Source organism: Pisolithus orientalis (assembly GCF_024613125.1).
Source record: "Pisolithus orientalis strain OTSU chromosome Unknown F5J12scaffold_12, whole genome shotgun sequence".
Lineage (NCBI taxonomy): Eukaryota > Fungi > Basidiomycota > Agaricomycetes > Boletales > Pisolithaceae > Pisolithus > Pisolithus orientalis.
Genome location: NW_026260793.1, coordinates 968,235 through 987,495, shown reverse-complemented (window position 1 = coordinate 987,495; position 19,261 = coordinate 968,235). Strand labels below are relative to the sequence as shown.

The following is a 19,261-nucleotide window of genomic DNA, read 5'->3' as shown; positions in this document are numbered from 1 at the left end:
TTGATATATCTGGAAGGGTGCAAGGTCTGCTGAATTCCTCCTCTTGAAATCTGGCTTTCATGTATGACACAATGCAGTCTGTTAGTTCCATTCACCATCCATGGGGGGTTTTAGATGTGTCTTGCATAGTATTCATGCTTGGGGTGGATGAGGTTGGAGTTGTATAGTGGGCAAGCTGCTTGCAGCTTGTTGGAAAATTATGGCATGTTGGGACACTTGCCTCAATATTTTGCTGTGATCCAATCAATATGTTGTGACACTATACATGCTATTGGTGTTGGGCCCATCTTATGTTGTGACAGGGGTGGATCTTACTAGATGGACCTGTCCTTGTTTTATGGCAATATAAAAGATATTACTGAAGGGCCTGTCCATCCATTATGACCATATAAATAATACTGCTGAAGGGCCTGTCCTTATGTTGTGACCACATAAATGATACTGCTGAAGGGCCCTTCCATATGTTGTGATGCTATAAATGATATTACTGATGGGCCCATCTTTATGTTGTGACAGGGGCACATCTTACTAGATGGGCCTCAGCTTCAACCAACTTTGAAGTCTGAGGTGGAACTCCTTCCATTCATTATATTGGAACACTTACTTACCTACCTACAGTATATTCCTCTCTATAGGTAGTTAATTGTTTAGCTTCAACCAACTTGAAGTCTGAATATATTCCTCTCTATAGACTTGACAGTCCTGCAGCTCATCATCCTCCAAAAGGTTATGAGCCCTGCTTGCAAGTTCTAATCCTAGGAAAGTTGAACACATCAAGTCTGGTACAAAGTGTCTACTATGTCTGGTCTGTCAGCATCCACTTCCAGTCCCTCAAAGGTCCCAGTCTCCACCTCAACAGTAACCTCTACTACACCTTCAGGTAAAGCTACTCAAGCCTCCAGTCGACTCTATGACATACCATCCCTCAAAGACAATGGTTCAAACTTCCAGACGTGGAAGTACTGAATTATGATGATCCTAGATGTCTGTGGACTTTGGGAGCTCATAGAAGGAAAGTTGAAGGCACCTGATGCAGCAGCTGATCCAGTTGCATGTGCAGACTGGCAATACAAGGATAAAGAAGCAAGGGCTCAAATCATGCTTACTCTAAAGGACAACCCACTTAGTGGTGTTCTGCATGCCATGATGGCAGCAGAAGTCTGGAAAAAGCTATGCAAGTGCTATGAAGGCAAAGGGAAACAAACAATAGCCTACCTTATTGGCGAACTATTTCATGGTACCCTAGCAGATGACATCTTGATGGAGTCACAGCTTAATGCCATGTGGCAGAAGGCAACAATCCTAAAGTCTCTTGGACAGCCCCTTGAAGACTCTCTTGTTGCCATAGCCATGGTCATCTCCCTTCCAACCTCATACTCAACCCTTTGCACTATACTCATGTCATCCAATGAGAAACTAACTCCAGACTCTGTCATTTCCCAAGTCTTGATAGAAGAGAAGTCTTGCTGCACCTCTTCGGCACAAACTGCCCTTGTAACAAAGATGCCTAACAAAAAGGGAAAGAGCAATGACAAGAAAAAGAAAAAGGCTTGTGGCTATTGCAAGAAGATGAACCATGTTGAAGATGACTGCTACAAGAAGAAGGCTGATGAGGCAGCCAAGTCCCCATCACAGGCTGAAAAGGATAAGCCTAAGGAGGACAAACTTGTTGCTAAAGTTGTGCACATCTCACCTGCTGAAGACAGTGCCCCACAGCTCTTCATAGCCACTGACAATGGCAAGAATCTACACATGCACTGGGTCATTGACTCTGGTGCCTCTGTGAATATGTGCTGTCAGCAGAAATGGTTCACTTTGCTAAAGATGCTCTCACCCCTGCAGCCTGTAGTCATTGGAAATGGGAGCACAATTCCTGCTACTGCCATTGGACAGATCGAACTTTGTATGGATCTTCCAAATGGGAAGACCAGTAGAATCCTACTACAGAAGGTCTATTTTGTTCCAGATCTCAGCGCAAACCTCCTCTCAGTGGCATGCCTTGCTACTAGAAATGTCCAGGTCACCTTCATGGGTGGAACATGCTCAATCACTGACAGTACAGACACTGTAGGTGTGGGTCATCGTCAAGGCTCACTCTACATCCTTGCAGCAAGGACTCACTCTCTGAGTCATGGAGCACTTGTCGTACAAGGACCATCTCCACTACTTGACCCTACCCTTACTTTCCATGGTACTCGCAGCTGCAGCACCAAAGTCTGTAGCCACACTTGACTTGTGGCATCGATGACTTGGGCATGCAAATACAAAATCTGTGCTTAAACTGGTTAAAGCAGGAATGGTTGAAGGCATGGAGCTTACTGGCACTGAGCACTTGAACTCAGTATGCCAACCTTGCCTTGAAGGGAAGCAACACCATAAGGTGATACCCATCAGGTCAAACATTGAAAGCCCAACAGTACTCTACCAGACATACTCTGATGTATGTGGCCCCATGGAGACTACAGCCCAAACTGGACACTGCTACTTTGTAACCTTCATTGATGCTCGCTCGCACCACCTTGTGGTTAAACTAATAAAATCCAAGGACAAAGTCTTCCCCTCAGTGAAAGACTACCTCACTTGAGCTGAAGTCAAGACTGGTGAAAAAGCAAATTATTTTCAGAGTGATGGAGGTGGGGAGTATGGCTCAGATGAGTTCAAGGCCTACCTCAAGTCAAAAGGGGTCTACCACGAGAAGATGAATGCCTATTCCCCACAGGAGAATGGCATTGCCAAGCAGATGAACCGCACACTTGTTGAAAGTGTGTGGGCAATGCTAAAAGACACTGGACTGCCAAATAAATATTGGGGGGATGCTATCCAGTATGCAGCCTACCTAATCAACCAATCACCAACCTGTGCTATCTCCGAGGATGTCACACCATATGAAGCCTTTACAGGGATTAAGCCATCACTGGCCCATATCCAAACCTTTGGCTGCACCACACATGTACATATACCTGAGGAAAAAAGAAAGAAGCTAGATGCAAAGTCCTTAAAATGCATTCATCTGGGCTTTGCAGAGAACAAGAAAGCATACCTATGCTTACACCAGCCCACTGGTCATGTCTTCAAATCCCAGGATGTAGTATTTGATGAGGGAAGCACAGCAGCAGGCCTAGATCGCATCTGGATAGAAGAAGATCCTGCAGGCATGGTTAGTAAACCAGCAAACATAAGAGGGAATGCCCAAAAGGGCAATACATTGCACCTGGATACCATCAGGGCTTCAGGCATGGAAGGCCATGCTCACATGGAGTCTGATGATGGGGATCTCAAGTCTAGTGAGGGAGAGAGTGAAGATGTTATCCATGAGGTCAAAATTGAGTCAAATGATGCACCTGATCACTCAGGATCAAAGGTAGATCATTCCCCACAGCACTCAGAGGGTAACATGCCAGGCAGCAGCCAGAGTCCTAAAAAAGCGCTTGAAATGGCCTCAAAACCATCAGTAAAGCAAGCTAGGATGACACCGAAACCTACCATGCATAAAGCGACACCCCTGCAGCCCTATCCAACTCCAATTCTGCCTCGAGAGACCCGCAGGTCCACCAGAACACAAAAAGTGCCACCTAGAGATGATGATTATTGCTTTTTCATCAATTCCTATGACAGGACAACCTTACCTAGTCAACAGCTTGAGGCACCAGAGGGTTCAGGTGCAGAGAGTGAGGGGGGAAGCCCCATTGATGAAGTTGCTCGAGAGCAAGAGCATGCATGTGGCAACAGTGAGGCTGAGGTGGCTGAGACAAATGAGGAAGTGGCTTACAAAGCATCCACAACACATGACAATGAACCTCACTTGTTCAACAATGCAATGCAACACACCAATGCAGATCAGTGGTATGCTGCAATGATTGATGAATTACAGACCCTTAAGTCCATTGGACTGAACAAGGAAGTTGCCCTGCCTCCTGGCCATAAACTGATTGACTTGAAATGGGTCTACAAGATCAAGCGAGGGCCAACTGGTGAAATTGAGAGGTACAAGGCTTGTTTGGTAGCCAAAGGCTTTACACAGGTACACAGGATCAACTACATGGAGACATTTGCACCTGTCACCAAGTTCGCAACCATCTGCATACTCCTGGCACTTGCCGCTAAGTATAATCTTGAAATTCATCAGATGGATGTTAAATCTGCATTCCTAAATGGACTATTAGATGAAGAAATATACCTTCACCCCCCTCTGGGCTTTCCTCCTGACAGCAACAAAGTCTAGCAGCTGCTACGAGCACTCTATGGCCTTAAACAGGCCCCCGAGTCATGGTACTCTCATCTTTAGACTGTTTTCAAATCCCTGGGTTTCACTTGAAGCCAGGCCAACCATAGCCTCTTCTTTAAAGTCAAGAATGGCATACTCATTGTTGTTGCTGTCTACGTAGATGACAAGCTAATACTCTCAAAGTGCTGCACAACCATTGAGTGCATCAAGGCTCAGCTCTTGCAGGAGTACAAGATGAAAGACCTGGGGGAGGCACGTTGGATTTCAGGAATGGAGATACTGCATGACCATGATAAAGGTATCATACAGCTCTCACAGAAGAGATATGTCAAGAGTATTCTTGAGTGCTTTGGAATGAGTGAGGGGTGAGCCATCATGACCCCCATCGAGCCTAACCTAAAGCTCAAAAAACTAGAAATTCCAGAGGCTGACACCAAGTCATACCAGGGCACTCTCAGAGCCCTTATGTATGCAATGCTAGCAACAAGGCCTGACCTTGCCTTTACTGTAGGCATCTTGAGCCATCATGCTGCATGCCCTGGGCATGAACACTCTACTGCACTAAAGCATGTTTTTCACTATCTGTGACACACCCCTGATGTCCATCTTACCTATAAGTGAGACTCAAATGCATGCGCGATCAGGTATGTAGATGCAGATTGGGCAGCAGATATCAATGACCACCACTCTGTTACTGGCTATACTTTCATCCTTTCTGGTGGAGCTGTTAGCTGGTCATCGAAAAAGCAATCATCTGTTGCTCTCTTGAGTACAGAAGCCAAGTACATGGCCACATGTGCTGCCACAAAGGAAGCTATCTGGATTCGTACCCTAGTCCTCGAACTCAAGACTGTGTTGTCACATGAACCCACTCCACTCCTCATTGACAATCAATCTGCTATCTCACTGGCTCAAAATGTGATGTTCCATGACCGCATGAAACATATTGCAATCCATCATCACTTCATACGAGAGAAGGTGGATTCTGGAGAAGTAGTTGTCAACTATGTGTCTACCAATGACCAGGTGGCCAATGTGCTGACTAAGGGTGTGTCTAGGGAGAAGCATGTTCATTTCTCTGAAGCTATGGGTATTATTATCTTTTAATTCCTTCTTGACTATACTCATTGAAGGGGCATGTTGGAGTTTATCACTTTTACCTTAGTTGTGGTTCACTGAGCACAGCATTACATAATCCAAAAGCGGACACTTAGCAGTTTATTTTTTCCTTACTGCACCTCAGCTTCAACCAACTTGAAGTCTGAGGTGGGACTCCTTCCATTCATTATATTGGAACACTTACTTACCTACCTACAGTATATTCCTCTCTATAGGTAGTTAATTGTTTAGCTTCAACCAACTTGAAGTCTGAGTATATTCCTCTCTATAGACTTGACAATCCTGCAGCTCATCATCCTCCAAAAGTCTTTATGTTGTGACAGGGGTGCATCTTACTGGACAGGCCTGTCTATGTGCTGTGATGCTGTAAATGATATTACTGATGGGCCCATCTTTATGTTGTGACAGGCATACATGTTGCTATTGACAGGCCTGTCCATTGACAACTCTTTTGTAATTCAGCAAGCCTCCTTATTGGCCAATGAGTGTTTTACCACTGTTCACGATGCTTGTCTTCATGGTCTAGCACCAAGAGTAGCCTATACAAGGCATCCAACACTTATATATCCACTTGTAGTGCCACAGGTGTGGAAGGTGATTGAGGTCAGCCACAGAATTGACACAGATCTTCACTTTTACTGCAGTTCCCTGCTACATATCGAGCCAAAGGCACAAGCTTGACAACGGTAGAAAATGCAGCGGTGCTCTCGGAAACGAGAACATGGTATGATGATCAATCAGTGAGCAGTCGTTAACGAGCGGATCGAGCGATAGCCAAGCAATCAGAAGTCGGACTACCCGCATGAATTACAAGCCGCCCCAACATCCGAGTTACACCGACTGAACCTTGACCACCCTGATAAGTACAATTGTAAGGATGATTAGGCTGGGATAGGATACGAACAGAAGTAAGTATTGCTCGGGACGGAAGTGGCCTAAAGTAGCAATCAACGGACATGTAGATCGTAGTAAGAAGTGAGAACAGTGTTCCGGCAACGCCACCAACCCAACGTAACCTTACCATCATTGGTTCAGGTGCGCCTGAGGTGTCATAATGCAGTTGTTGGAAGAAAGTGTGAACTGCTCCATGAAAGATGTAATGCTTGAATGGCTATGCGCCCGTGAGGAAGCGCGCGAATAAGGATAAGGTCCTTTGATCTTTGCCACCAGAGGCGGTTCCGCGACGAGGACAGAGAGGGTTGATTTGATACGACGTAGCCCGGAAGGTGCTTCAACGCCGCCGACGTCAGTACGAAGAAGATCCCTCGTCTCCGCAATGCTGACGATTGGATCGCCCTTTGGGCGAGTAGAAGCCCAGCTGTATAACTCCGATTCTATGTCGTTCGGGTCGTGTCGTTCGTGATTCATGTGTTCCTGGACACCACGTCTCCCAGCACACGTCTCCGTGCCGTCCCCGCGTACGACACGAACATTTTCGTTATCAATATCGTGCTCAAGGCGTGCTTCGCAGATCCCTCCAAGGAGCTTCGGCGAGGGGTCTTGCAACCCGGAAAGCTTGAAAAAGACAAAGTCATGGCAGGATGCGAAGGCAGCATTCACCAAGCCTAGAAAAGGAAACGATTGGAAGACATGGACCTATGAAACAAGTATGAATGCAAGATGACAGTGTTGAAGGTGAGAAATTTACCGCGTCTTCGTATATTTCGTGTTGGACGTAAACGCCAGCCAGCGACGCCTTGTGCGCAAGGAGTCCTATTTCATCCCTCAAAACCTCCGCCTCCCCACATTGTATAAGTAACGGAGGTAGCCCTTCAAACCTGCCAAACAACGGGCTAGCATATGGGTGTGTCAGATATTGCTGTAATCCATCCCCTAGATACATCACCACCGGGTGCAGGTGTGCATCAGGACCCGGTGACGGAACTATGTCATACGCAGCATTTGTCTCCCAAGAGGGACAGCTAAGGGTGAGGTCTTTCGAGTTGTTAGGGCGGATGAGACACCAAATGCTGCTGGCCGCGCACTTACCAACCCAAGGCGAGAACAGAATTGCCCCGCCAGGCATGTTATACCCATTGTCTCGCAGATACAATAACAATGCCAGACATAAACCACCGCCTGCGCTGTCTCCTGCGACAACTATATTCCCCGAAGGAACTTGTAGGTCGTCAGTCAAGCGCATGTATGCACTGACCACGTCGTGCAGAGGGCCAGGAAACTGGGTTTCGGGTGCAAGGCGATAGTTGATAGCTAGTAAATGCACTTAGTATCAAGCTGAATCGGAAAACTGGAACTTACCAAACACGCGAGCATCCGTGTATTTCGACAGAGGTATTGAAATCATTCTCTGCGCAGCAGCGCTAGAATAACAATATGCACCTGCAGACGTTAACGCGTATGGACATGATCTGTCGAAAAATAGGAGACTGACCGCCGTGAATATACAGCATGACTCGCGAATGGTGTCGCCCAACAGACCCGTCACTGCTAATCGACTGCACCAGTATACTCTCTTCGTCGACTTGTCTCGTCGATCGATCGTCTGACTGCAAAGCCTGCCACAATTTCTTCCCAACAATCCACTCTCCAGAAAGCTCACGTTCACCGGTTTCCTGTGCGTCCAGGGCCTGTATAATACCGCGGAGGTTGCGTTTGTGTACTCGAAAGGTGACAGGGGTGACCAGTGCATCGCCTGGAAGAGGGACCAATCCGGATAGCCCCATTACCATACGGACCATGGCCTGCTAAAGGGTTCATCGGAGTAATACAGCAAGTTCAAGTGAGACACACTATGTCTGCAAGAGCCGAATGCCGGGAAACATCCCTCATCAGACTACTGATAATAGTCATTTCAATGCCCCATGTCCTCCTTCGGGGACCCCATATGCTATAGGCAACTATATCACGAGCGAGACAAGCCGCTAAAGGACAGGGGATGACTACAATAGTCGTGACCGTATAATTTTCAGAAATTCACCAACCTTTTCCGACCGCGAATGCGGGGTATTTCCACATATCCCAAAAGTTCCAAGGACGTCGGCTCTGAAGCTTGAGCGTACGGTCGATCCGTGCAGATGGAGGTAAGACACCAGGGGTTTCATAGTCACGCAGTAGAGTTGACAATGATTTGCAATCCGAAGGAGATGCTGCAGGAGAGGCAGAAGCGTAGTATAGAAAACGTAAGGAATCGCGAAGCATCGGAATGTCGTGCTGGGTGATAGCCACACCATGCAAGGGTTGCAGTCGAGAGGAAAGGAGACACTGACCTTGAGCAAGGGACTCAGGGGCTGCAGGAGCGGAGTTTCTCTTTTGAGACGTCGTACAAGCGCACATGCACGCTAGATCAGCCGACAGAGATGACGCACATCGCCAAACTGCGGGGGCTCGCATTTACAAAGACTGCTTGCTCAGCAACAGGTACCAAGATCACTGTTCCAAGGTAGAGAAATATATCTAACTTGGAAGAAACGCCTAATAGTCATCCCCACGACTGACGACTTCCTTCACTGTAGGTCGCAGAAGGATCGTGTGCTCCTATTTGTTGCAACGGGTCACTCGTCCACCACCGAATCATTCATGTGATAACTTACAAATTGCGCCGTCATTGAACCAATAGCGTCACAAAGGGGTGGATAGTCTTGTATTATGCCTTGTTGAACGAGGTGGTTGAGCTGGAAGGATCTGTCTAGCCGCGTTATTACTCGAAGAAGAGTAAACTAACCGCGAGCAGATATTTGCTTTCACCGATTCGGTCCAAGTATCTGCGGCAGAACGGAAGTGTACCGAAATTGGTGGAAATGGTCCTCAACAACGACTTCGCGGACGTCAACCTTGAAATCGTGTGTATAGTTGTTCTTCGCTGGAGAAAAAGGTAAGGCAAATGACTTACCGTATAGGAACTCTGGGGGCATTGATAATCTTAGCAAAATGAGAGCAATCTCCCTGTATGAGGCTGATGAGTATTGTTTAATAGTAAGATGAGAGTAAAACGAGTTCCTACATTGTCTACGACACGGCCACGTCCCGTGGAGCCGAACGTTTCAATGGCGAAATAATCGCCCTCCTCCATTTTTGTTGGATCTTCGTTCTTCACAAGCAATACCGACTTGCCACCATGTATTTGATACATGCCAATGGAATGGCCGCTAAGATTCTCTATCGGTTTGACTGTCAAACGCAGGATGAGCAGATGACACTCGCAACGTCGTCTCGAGTTCATACCGCGAAGAACCTTGCCCTTGACCTCGACTTCATATGATTCCATGGTTTCTTGAATATACCCTGCGAGTTCGCCGAGCCTAACGTCAATTCCAGCTTCCTGGTTGAGGATGAATTAGATGATATCCTTACAAAAATCGAAGCTTACCCTGACGCCAGTGTCTGTGGCGGCCTTAACAGCCTCGACAAGCCTATCATACGTGGGTTCCCATGTGAGGGTGAATGCGGAATCGAGGATTCGACCCTTGACATGCACTCCGAAATCAACCTTGAGAATATCACCACTCTGAAGGACTGATATTTGATGAGTAGTGTCGCTCGATAAACAGTGGTCGGCGTACTTGTTGTGTCCCCTGCATTGGGAGTAAAGTGGGCAGCACAATTATTCAAGCTTAACCCAGTAGGAAAGCCAACACCGCACTCCAAACCATTCTCTTCCACTAGCGCTCGAGTACCATTCTCAATATATTCAGCAATTTCGGTCAAACTCTGACCGGGGCGAATGTATTTGCGAGCGTATTGTCGTACTTGGCGGTGGACTTCTGCAGCTCGGCGAATGTTCTGATAGGTGACCTCTGGATCTTCCACGGCCATCTTTTCCAGATATCTCTTTTCCTCAGAGGTGGTTCTCCAGGCATTGCTAGAACATGGTCAGCAAGTCGACTTCATACACATTCCACGTGAACCCTACTCGTCCTTGTATGGCTGAATTTCGCCCTCGGGGTAGACGCCGTCCGTGAAGATTTTGGAAAGGCCAACACGGGGAGGGTCGCTTTGTTCGACACGCTTCTTCTTGGGTTTCTTTTTCTTTTTCTTCTTCTTCTTTGTGTCACCTACATACATTGGGGTCACCTCCAGCGTGGCAGGAGTCAGATGAAGCCTAGACATACCTGCAACGTTCACAGATTCTTCCACAGCCCCTTCATCACTATCCGCTTCTTCGTAATGCCCAACCACCACCTCCTTCTCTGGGGCAGCCATAGACATCTCTTCAGATTTGGTTATCATTAGGGCCTATTGGCGTCCCGTATTTCGGTGGATGTGGGCTTGACCTTGACCTTTGCTGTTAATTATGCCTCGTTATGTAGTCGGAAATCGGGTGTGGGACCCCCTAACTTGAAGTTATGATCAATCCTACTTGTCTCACCATCATTGAACGATGTCTCTACTCAGCGATTCTGCCCTCGATTTCTTACGCTCTGTGTTCTCATCTCGTTCGAAAGAAGATGCAGAGACTGACAGAACATTAGTCACGTTGACATTTGCCCAATCTTTGGATGCCAAGATAGCTGGAAAGGGCGGAAGGCAGCTCCTTCTAAGCTGCCCAGAGAGCATGCTCATGACCCACTGGTACTCGCCCTCGCGTCAATTCATTACTCTTTCACGCTCCAGCTTCACTATTAGGATGAGATCCATGCATGATGCAATCCTCGTCGGCATCGGGACGGCTCTGAATGACAACCCCCAACTGAACAGTAAGCATTACAGACTTGAGTTCTGGCTTCATGGATGTGGTCATGATTCACAGCCCGTTTAATTCCGGAGGCATCACGACCAAGTAAACTTCCTCGACCAATTGTCTTAGACGCCCATCTGCGACTACCAATTGATTGCAAACTTTTATCCAACTTCCGTCAAGGAGTGGGCCTCCAGCCCTGGATCTTTTGCTCGTCTTCAAACTTCCCTGAGATGAGTAGCCGACGATCTACTCTCTTGGAGGCTGGTGCAGTCATTTTCGACGTGCCGTGCGAAGATGGTGGGATCTACCTGCGGCTCGTAATTGTATATTTCCTTACACCCCGGAAGGGTTCCTCTCAATTCCTCAGGTACTTGTGGAACTGTATATACAAGGCATCAAGAGTTTAATGGTAGAAGGGGGAGCCACCATTATCAATAGCTTCTTGAAGTGCTCGCAACAATCGGATGGTTTTGGTGCTCCACCTGTGATTGACACCATTATTATCACTACTGCGCCGATGTTTGTGGGTGATGGCGGTGTAGGGTACGAGGTCGGTGGTTCAAAACAGGCTGAAGAAGCATGTCTGATTTTCTTTGGCTGAGTAATATGTTAACTAGTTCTCTTACTAGGCACCTGCGTTGCAACCCGTTCAGACCGCGCTTATGGGCATAGACACTGTTGCTGCAGTCAGGATCCTACGTCGCCAATAGTATTTGAAATGACGAAGAAACATATACCGTGACATCATATCGTGTGAAAGGTAAATATCCGCTGTAATACCAGAGTATCTACCAACTCAAGTATCACAATGTCTAAAGTAGAGTAGAGTCCAAGTCTCGGAAATAGTCTATATGGTCCTTGGAAACGTCTAAGTGGCATTTTGTATATAAGAGTGTCAAATAAGAGTGTCAAACATTGGTCCATTGAAAAGGAACAAGCGAGTCCTGTACCCTCAGTGAAACAAGCGCGAACGAATTTAAGTTGGGGTGCACAATTGTTCACCCGACTGAAGAGTGTATCCAGGTTGGCAAGACGTGGTAACACAACGCCCAGAGACACATGCGACAGACAGCGCGAGGGGATCAGCCCTACAATTGAACCTGACTCATTCCAATCAAGTGACCATATGTTCTGAATTAAGTTGACTTACCTATCGAAATCTTGACTCGAGCAGCCTCCACAATGGTCCAAATCCGTCATAAAGTCCACGCACTCATATTCAACATTCTCATCGCCTGAGAGCAGCCCAAATTGATTCCGAATAGGACAAGCAGAAAGCCCTGCGGGGCAGAATTCGGGGCTCGGGAACATCGGTATTTGGGGTGCCGCCTTGCTCCGCTTGTGGTGCGCCTGGCTTGGCGAGGGTACATGCGGACTAGAGTCAGCCGGTATATCGCGTTTACCAGGGTGGTGTTACGAAGGTGCAGCTTGATGAGTCTCGTGCGCAGAGGAAACTAAACGGCGAGCATACCTATCGGATGGAACCTCCTGGCGGGGTGTGTGCCGCGGTGAAGGGTCCACTTGACGATGCGTATGCACCCGGGACGGTGCAGCTGCAGCCTGACGAGGGGTGTGCGCCCGAGATGGTGCAGCCTGGCGAGGGGCGTGCACCCGGGACGGTACGGGAGCATCCTGACGAGGGGTGTGTGCCCGAGATGGTGCAGCCTGACGAGGGGCGTGCACCCGTGACGGTACGGGAGCATCCTGACGAGGGGCGTGTGCCCGAGATGGTGCTGCCTGACGAGGAGAGTGCTGTTTGGATGGAATGGCTTCGCGGGGACGAGCTGCCTGACGAGACCCAACCCGTCTGGACGGAGTTGCATCACGGCGAGCATCATACCTTCCAGAGAGGTCTCCGTAAAGGCCCTAATGTCGAAGAAGGATCAACATACCGTTTGGCTACCTCAGTAGTATCGAAGGACGAAACATAGCGTCTGGAAGGGGTAGCGGCATGGGTATTCGCAGAGTCGCTCAGAATCGCTGCGGTAGAAACGAAGCACAATAAGAGAATGACGAAGAGGTATTTGACATGATGTATCATCATGACAGAGAGGGAAGAGAACTTCGACCAACCCTCCTCTGCAGCCAGCAAGTTATATTACCACTCCTGACGGCGTTCTCTCCCCGGTAATATGACTTTGAAACTGGCTGTTCTGGTCGTAGTACTTGGCCCCCAACCAAGCTGCCTCCTGTGCCGTAGAGTATTTGTCTTCGTTTCCAGCAAAGGCATCATGTCATTTGTCAGAGCGGACTCATTGCTGTAATATGACATCATACCACTTAGGGGTCACAACAGTGGTATACCTTATCAACATATATTTATCGACAACTCCCAACCGTCTTCTAAAAAGTACGCTCTGGACCTGGATCGGAAGCAAACCCCAAACCCGATCTCAATCATCGGGGACGACGTGGTCAACCTGAAGGTGCATATATCAGGACATATATACGTTTCTTTTTTCATGCTTCCAGGTACCTTCGAATCGAAGGGGTCTAGCCCCGCTGCAACCCTGCAGCCAGCAATCAAAGCACTCCAGTCAAGAACGTCCCACTGCTGGGAGCTTGTTTGCTTTTGTCGTTGGTGAATGGCACGAGCAGTGATCATTCGCTGGTGGGCGACGTCAATAGTGGGTATGGGACAGTTAGTTTCTGCCGCCAAACGGCGGACGTGACTACCGAAACGATGAGGGTAACGACCGTGCTCAAATGATAAGATGGTGAACGGCGTACATTGAATCCTTTATGCCGAGGTCTATGGCGAACCCAGCACTGCCATCGAACTGATCGTTCACCATCTTGTCAGCGTAAGCCATGAGACTAACACCGGTGCATTAGTCATCACTACCAAAGGAAAACGACTATGGCGCACAGGGGTGCTGGCATGATTTCTGAATTGACAGTATGAGAAATTCGAAAACCAAGGGAAAGTTGGTTTTGCACCTTTCACGAGATTCTGCACCGTTTGAGCGCCTATACCCGACTTCTCTCCCAGGGTGAGAGTTTCTGCCAGTAGCTCGTTGGCACCCATGATCATTCCGTTGCCAATCAACTTGAGCGTAGGTGCTATTAGCAGTGTTTCAGAATACAACGATAATCGCATGTGACCGTATCACAGACCCTTTTCGATGTTCCCACCAAGGTCGATGACTTTCCTACCTACTCCTGGAAGCATGAGATGGGCAGCCTCCTGTTTGGACCGATAGTCGCCACTCATAGCGATCACTAGCTTTCCTGCGTTGGCTACTGCGGGGGGACCAAAAACGGGAGATGCAACGAAGTGACAATAAGCAAATTTTGACAGCAGCTTGTCGATTTCAGCTGGAAGATAAGTCCTTCAGTGTTTTTATCCGTTCAGTGCCATAAAAGACACCCTAACCTGCCAGCGATGGGTAAATCTGCGAGACGTCGGTGATCAGAGTACAGACTGAATTGCACCGCTGCGACTTACCGTGCTGGTGTCTACGAATATCTTTGATCTAGTAGGATGAGATGACTGATGGGATTTGTTCGTGATCATCTCCACGAGGGGTCGTAGCAATCAACGCACAGATAAGGTCTTATTGAAGTCGTTATACACGCTCTGCACAGCAGCGTCGTTGGCGAGATTAGTGAATATGACGTCGCAATCCGTGACAAGCTGGGCAGGACTTGATGCTACGACAGCAGCAGAACTTCCGACCTCGCTGACAAGCTTCTCTGCTTTCTCTAAAGTGCGATTGTAGACCAATATAGGTGACGCTGAGGCCGGGTGAAGTCTCTTTGATGTTGCGATGTTGCGGGCCATGAAATAACCCATGGCTCCGAGACCATACCATCCAATTCTGAGAGGGTGGGGGCCCGGAGTTGGAGGGCGAGAGAATGGGACGGCGTCTGGCAACATTGTGGTGGGGTGCGTATCGACAAAAATTTGACTTTATCAGGATTGATTAGGATGCAACGAAACGAGTGTACGGCCGACTAGAGGGCCAGATCGGAATCGGATGTTTACTAGTTACGAGCTGATATCGATCGACGCATCCAGGTATTACAAAGCTAGATACTTGAATAGGAGCTAGTACTTACTCGGTATTACCTCTCACGTGACTTGATGCAGTAGTGCTCACCTGTATCGAAACCTGAGAGAAGCAAGAAACGGTAGCGCTGCCTCAGTGGCAGCCTGCGCTTGTCTGCGGGTCTCCGTGGCCGTACATTTTTGATTTTTGCTTCAACTATGCAACAATCACTGTATCAGAACAAGGGAACCCTCGTCCCGGGTCAGACGATATCAGTCAACAAGTATACCGTGCAAGTCGAGAAGTACCTCAGCCAAGGTGGGCTTGAACCCTACCCCTTCCAGCCTTCAGCTCATACTGTATAAGGTGGCTTCTCTCATGTATATCTTGTGAGGACACCGGCTCCCATCTACAATACCACCCACCATGTCCTCAAACGCATCGCAGTCGCGAGTGACACCATGCTTGCGGAGGTGAAGAAGGAAGTTGATATCATGGCACGTACTTTGATCCAGAACCATGCCGGTAGACTTCACATCTTACTTTAGAGGATCCTGAAAGGCCATCCGAACGTTGTATACCTGATCGACGCTGCCTGGCATCGGATGTCCAACGGTCAATACGAGGTTTTCATCCTTATGGAATTCTGTCAGGGTTCGTATGTACTCGCGACTTTGCATGTATTTCCTCACCGTCTCCTTGATAGGCGGGGGCATCATCGATATGATGAACAGGCGGCTTCGCGAACGCCTCACAGAGGCTGAAATACTGCAGATTTTCGTTGATGTCTGTGAAGGAGTTGCCGCGATGCACAACTTGCGACCCCCTTTGTTGCACCGTGACCTGAAAGTCGAAAATATTCTTCAGTCTTCCTCAACTACCTTCAAACTATGCGATTTCGGTTCAGCAACGCCCGTGTCCCCTAGACCACCAGCTACAACGCAGGAAATCCGGATCCTTGAAGCAGATCTCAACCGTCACACGACGCTTCAATATCGGGCTCCAGAGATGATCGACCCTTACCTCCGTCGCCCTGTTGATGAAAAATCAGACGTATGGGCACTAGGCGTCTTGCTCTACAAGTTATGCTATTATACAACCCCATTCGAGGAACACGGCCCTCTTGCTATACTAAACGTGCAGTATCGTATCCCCCCGTATCCCGTATATTCTCCGCAGCTCAACGCTCTAATTGGTATGTGTCATCCCTCTTCAAAGGAACTGAGTTGACTGGTTCTCTCTTCTTGTAGCATCGATGCTGCGCGAACACGGAACACAGCGGCCTAGCGTGTTTGAACTTCTTGATCAAGTTCACCGCATGCGCGGTACCAAGTCCCGATTTGTATACCATATACCACCACCCCAACCACTTTCTCCGCGCGCCGTGCACCCTCATCCTACTACCTCCCGTGACAATTCAGCAGCATCGATTCGCCCAAAGTCTTCAAATGCACAGTCCAAACAGAAGGATGCTATTCCTGCAGTACAAATCAAAGAGAAGGCTTTGGACAATGTTGCTCTGCGGAGGGGCCGCCCTGGCCTCCAGAAGGAGTCGTTGTTGTCCTCGACGTCTCGTCCCGCGAGTCCAACAACAGGATCATTGTCAACATCAGTGAAAGTTGTGAAGCGTGACTGGCTGGCCGATGACGAAGACAAAGCATGGAGAGCCCTGAAGAGTAATACACCGAGTGCAGGGGATAACAGACCTCAGGGATCCGGCGATGCCGGTTGGTCTGCATGGAAGCCTAAGAGCGTTTCTTCTAGTAGCTTGGCCGATGAACCTTCGGTACCGAAACACACGGAACCAGGCTCGGCACTCACGACGTTCGGTGATAACTTCACAGAACCGTGGCGTACTAGTGACACCGTGGTGACGAGCTCTGCTCCGATTGCATCCAAAGTCAGGTTAACACCTTCAAAGCTTGCGTCACATCCCGAAGGCTCTCGAAATACGAAGCTTGTCATATCCAAGGGGAGGGACGCCTTCGATGGGTTAGGGTTGCCTACATCTGTACCTCAACCACCGACGTTGGGTGAGGCACGCAAGCTAAGAACTGGCTTGGCTACAATTGGTGATTATAGGCACCGCGTCTCTGTGGCACCAAATCCCTCAGTTATCCCTGTGATACCTTCTTCTGCAGCATCTCCTCGTCCCCCACTTCCTCGTACTGGCTCATCTCAAAAATCCAGTCCCTCCGTGAAACCCATGCCCTTGGTTTCTGCAAAATTATCAGAGGCGCTCCAACCACACGATATCCCCATCGAGGCGAGATTCCCGCCATTAGAGCAACTGGACCCTACCCTCGCAGCAGTGAATCCTTCTCGTCCTAGTTCACCGGCAGATTTATCTGTTCGGGAGAATATAATCGATTTATCTGAACCACCTTTATCACGATTCCTTCAGGCCCAGCGCTTAGCTCCTTATCCTCCTCAGCGCGTCGCCCATTCCCAAGAAATCTCAGGTGGTACAATTAGGGACACGAAAGCCGACCAATTGCGATCGCACGTTACACTGGGTGGTGTCAATGATGCAGCCCCGCACACACGTCTCAGTCGCTTAGGTGTATCTCCGTCGCCATCGCCTGGGAAGCATGCAGCAAGTGCTCATACACAAACAGAGCAGCCAAGCGGACTTCTCGATATTGGAAGCTCCTCAGCGCCCAGCCTGTCAGAGGTGCACAATGCTCAAGAACCTAGAGACTGGCTGACTGGAGATGTTGACAGTCAGCTATCCGCAGTAAAGGAGTCGCAGCTTGCAAATACCGATACACCGGAGACACCAGTACTGCGCGAGTTCACGAAGAAGCGGTCGTCCTTCATCGAGGAAAATACCGTCTGCATCCCATCGCCGCAAGAAGGCATTACAGGCCAACAGCCCCTACCTAAATCTGCGAACCCTCAATTGTCGACCAAGACATTCCCCCACTCCCCGCGTCCCGAGGATCGCCACCGAATTGGCCGCACTGCAGCTTCAGAGAGCACCAAGGTAGCTACTGTTTACTCTCATCTCAACGCTCCAGGATTTGATAACGGTCGTTATCAGGGTTCAACCACAGAACCTATCCGACCATCTCCAGAAAGAATAGGTGGCAGCTGGCAATATTCGTTCCTAGAGAGCGCACAGGAAGCAAAGTCTTCGAGTGATGAGGAGAGCCCTGAAGACGCTGCAGGGGTGATTCCAGGCAAACTAGCTGAGAAAGGTAGAAGTTCTGTACGGAAACGGAGAGGAAGACAAAGTTCTGTGCACGATCTCGTCGACCTTTGGGGTGGTGGGGTGGTGCAGACCAGGGAGAGGGTGAAGGATGCAATCCAGGACTCCGTCGTCCGCAACCCGAGTAATGATCTCGTGACACATTCGTCGAAGACTCGCTCGATAATTGCGCCGCTGGCCACGACACCCGGAACGCCACAGTGTGCACAGGCACGCTCGTCGGATGGTGGGGCGGTTGATGCGCCTCGTCCACCCAGCAGAACATCTGGCCGACGCTCCCCCGTGTCACAAGTCAAGCGGATGTCAACTTCAGCCTCGACTGCGTCTCCTGCACCTACATTGTCCCATACACGCCCCCAATCCCTTTTACTATTTCCGGTGTCAAAACCAGTTTCTGACGGGAAGTCGGAAACACCTAGCACCCCCACTGGGTTGAGTGTCCCGCAAGATGGGTTTCGGAAGAATGGGTCTCGGCGAACATCCATTACGGATATGGTACAACGATATGAGGCGATCAATGCAAACGTGAAGGCTACTGGGCACGGACCACCTTTGACCCTTCCTAAACCGTCGGGTTTGAAGATTTCTCCTGCAGCCACTTCTTCTAGCACTGGGACTCGACCGACACAGACCATTCGATCGCCTTCCATTTCTAGATTCAGTTCTTCGCGAGTTAGCGAGCACTCCTCACCGGACAAAGATGCTGATAAGCGGCCTTCGCCCAGTGGTTCGACCATGCCTAGTTCATATGAACTGTTAACTGGGTTGCCCAGTAGTTCTAGCAGCAAGTTTTTACCCTCTCCTTCTGAGCGTCATGGACCAATCGATGGGCTGCCCCCTGTCCACAGTACAGTACCTTCTGAAGAACATCGGCGCTCACCATCACCTGAGAAACCTTACCAAGGTGTTGGCAAACTGATCGATCAGTGGCAAAGGAAATCTGAGGAGGCTGACTCTGCACGCAATCCTTTGCCTCGAAGGGGATATGCTCCCAAGCGAGCCGGCCTCGTTTAGGACTGTTAGTCGTCTATACGAACCTGCGACCCTCATTTGCTATTTACTTGCTTTCTGTCTCG

At 49.0% G+C, this 19,261-nt stretch overlaps 6 protein-coding genes across 6 annotated transcripts; 2 read left to right on the top strand and 4 right to left on the bottom strand.

The window, feature by feature from the left end:
• Positions 1-6,095: 6,095 nt before the first annotated feature.
• Positions 6,096-8,638, bottom strand: F5J12DRAFT_920978 (Alpha/Beta hydrolase protein; the record flags this gene model as incomplete). The annotated part of the gene is made up of 8 exons (XM_051749279.1): positions 6,096-6,230; positions 6,512-6,940; positions 6,993-7,555; positions 7,604-7,684; positions 7,737-8,046; positions 8,096-8,226; positions 8,287-8,451; positions 8,572-8,638. The coding sequence occupies 8 exons, from the start codon at positions 8,636-8,638 to the stop codon at positions 6,096-6,098; spliced, it is 1,881 nt and encodes a 626-aa protein (XP_051600714.1).
• Positions 8,639-8,671: 33 nt separating this feature from the next.
• F5J12DRAFT_828606 (peptidase M24A methionine aminopeptidase) lies at positions 8,672-10,615 on the bottom strand. Its single transcript, XM_051745633.1, has 10 exons — positions 10,414-10,615; positions 10,215-10,356; positions 9,865-10,163; positions 9,672-9,817; positions 9,527-9,623; positions 9,306-9,472; positions 9,195-9,247; positions 9,027-9,135; positions 8,896-8,976; positions 8,672-8,839 (listed from the first exon to the last, which is right to left on the bottom strand). The coding sequence occupies exons 1-10, from the start codon at positions 10,529-10,531 to the stop codon at positions 8,777-8,779; spliced, it is 1,275 nt and encodes a 424-aa protein (XP_051600713.1). The 5' UTR covers positions 10,532-10,615; the 3' UTR covers positions 8,672-8,776.
• On the top strand, positions 10,616-11,925 carry F5J12DRAFT_828600 (dihydrofolate reductase-like domain-containing protein). Its single transcript, XM_051745632.1, has 6 exons — positions 10,616-10,873; positions 10,928-10,998; positions 11,052-11,279; positions 11,330-11,559; positions 11,612-11,742; positions 11,801-11,925. The coding sequence occupies exons 1-5, from the start codon at positions 10,683-10,685 to the stop codon at positions 11,690-11,692; spliced, it is 801 nt and encodes a 266-aa protein (XP_051600712.1). The 5' UTR covers positions 10,616-10,682; the 3' UTR covers positions 11,693-11,742; positions 11,801-11,925.
• A 33-nt stretch (positions 11,926-11,958) lies between these two features.
• On the bottom strand, positions 11,959-12,758 carry F5J12DRAFT_720088 (uncharacterized protein; the record flags this gene model as incomplete). The annotated part of the gene is made up of 3 exons (XM_051741213.1): positions 11,959-12,082; positions 12,133-12,315; positions 12,454-12,758. Coding segments are annotated over 3 exons (612 nt in total), but the record flags the coding sequence as incomplete, so codon positions are not given.
• A 435-nt stretch (positions 12,759-13,193) lies between these two features.
• F5J12DRAFT_828591 (NAD(P)-binding protein) lies at positions 13,194-14,995 on the bottom strand. The gene is made up of 9 exons (XM_051745631.1): positions 14,530-14,995; positions 14,431-14,475; positions 14,359-14,377; positions 14,100-14,300; positions 13,923-14,045; positions 13,852-13,870; positions 13,713-13,799; positions 13,459-13,654; positions 13,194-13,402 (listed from the first exon to the last, which is right to left on the bottom strand). The coding sequence occupies exons 1-9, from the start codon at positions 14,860-14,862 to the stop codon at positions 13,376-13,378; spliced, it is 1,050 nt and encodes a 349-aa protein (XP_051600710.1). The 5' UTR covers positions 14,863-14,995; the 3' UTR covers positions 13,194-13,375.
• Positions 14,996-15,091: 96 nt separating this feature from the next.
• Positions 15,092-19,236, top strand: F5J12DRAFT_76559 (uncharacterized protein). The gene is made up of 6 exons (XM_051742178.1): positions 15,092-15,292; positions 15,341-15,471; positions 15,523-15,628; positions 15,681-16,169; positions 16,225-17,960; positions 18,018-19,236. The coding sequence occupies exons 1-6, from the start codon at positions 15,193-15,195 to the stop codon at positions 19,197-19,199; spliced, it is 3,744 nt and encodes a 1,247-aa protein (XP_051600709.1). The 5' UTR covers positions 15,092-15,192; the 3' UTR covers positions 19,200-19,236.
• Positions 19,237-19,261: the final 25 nt, after the last annotated feature.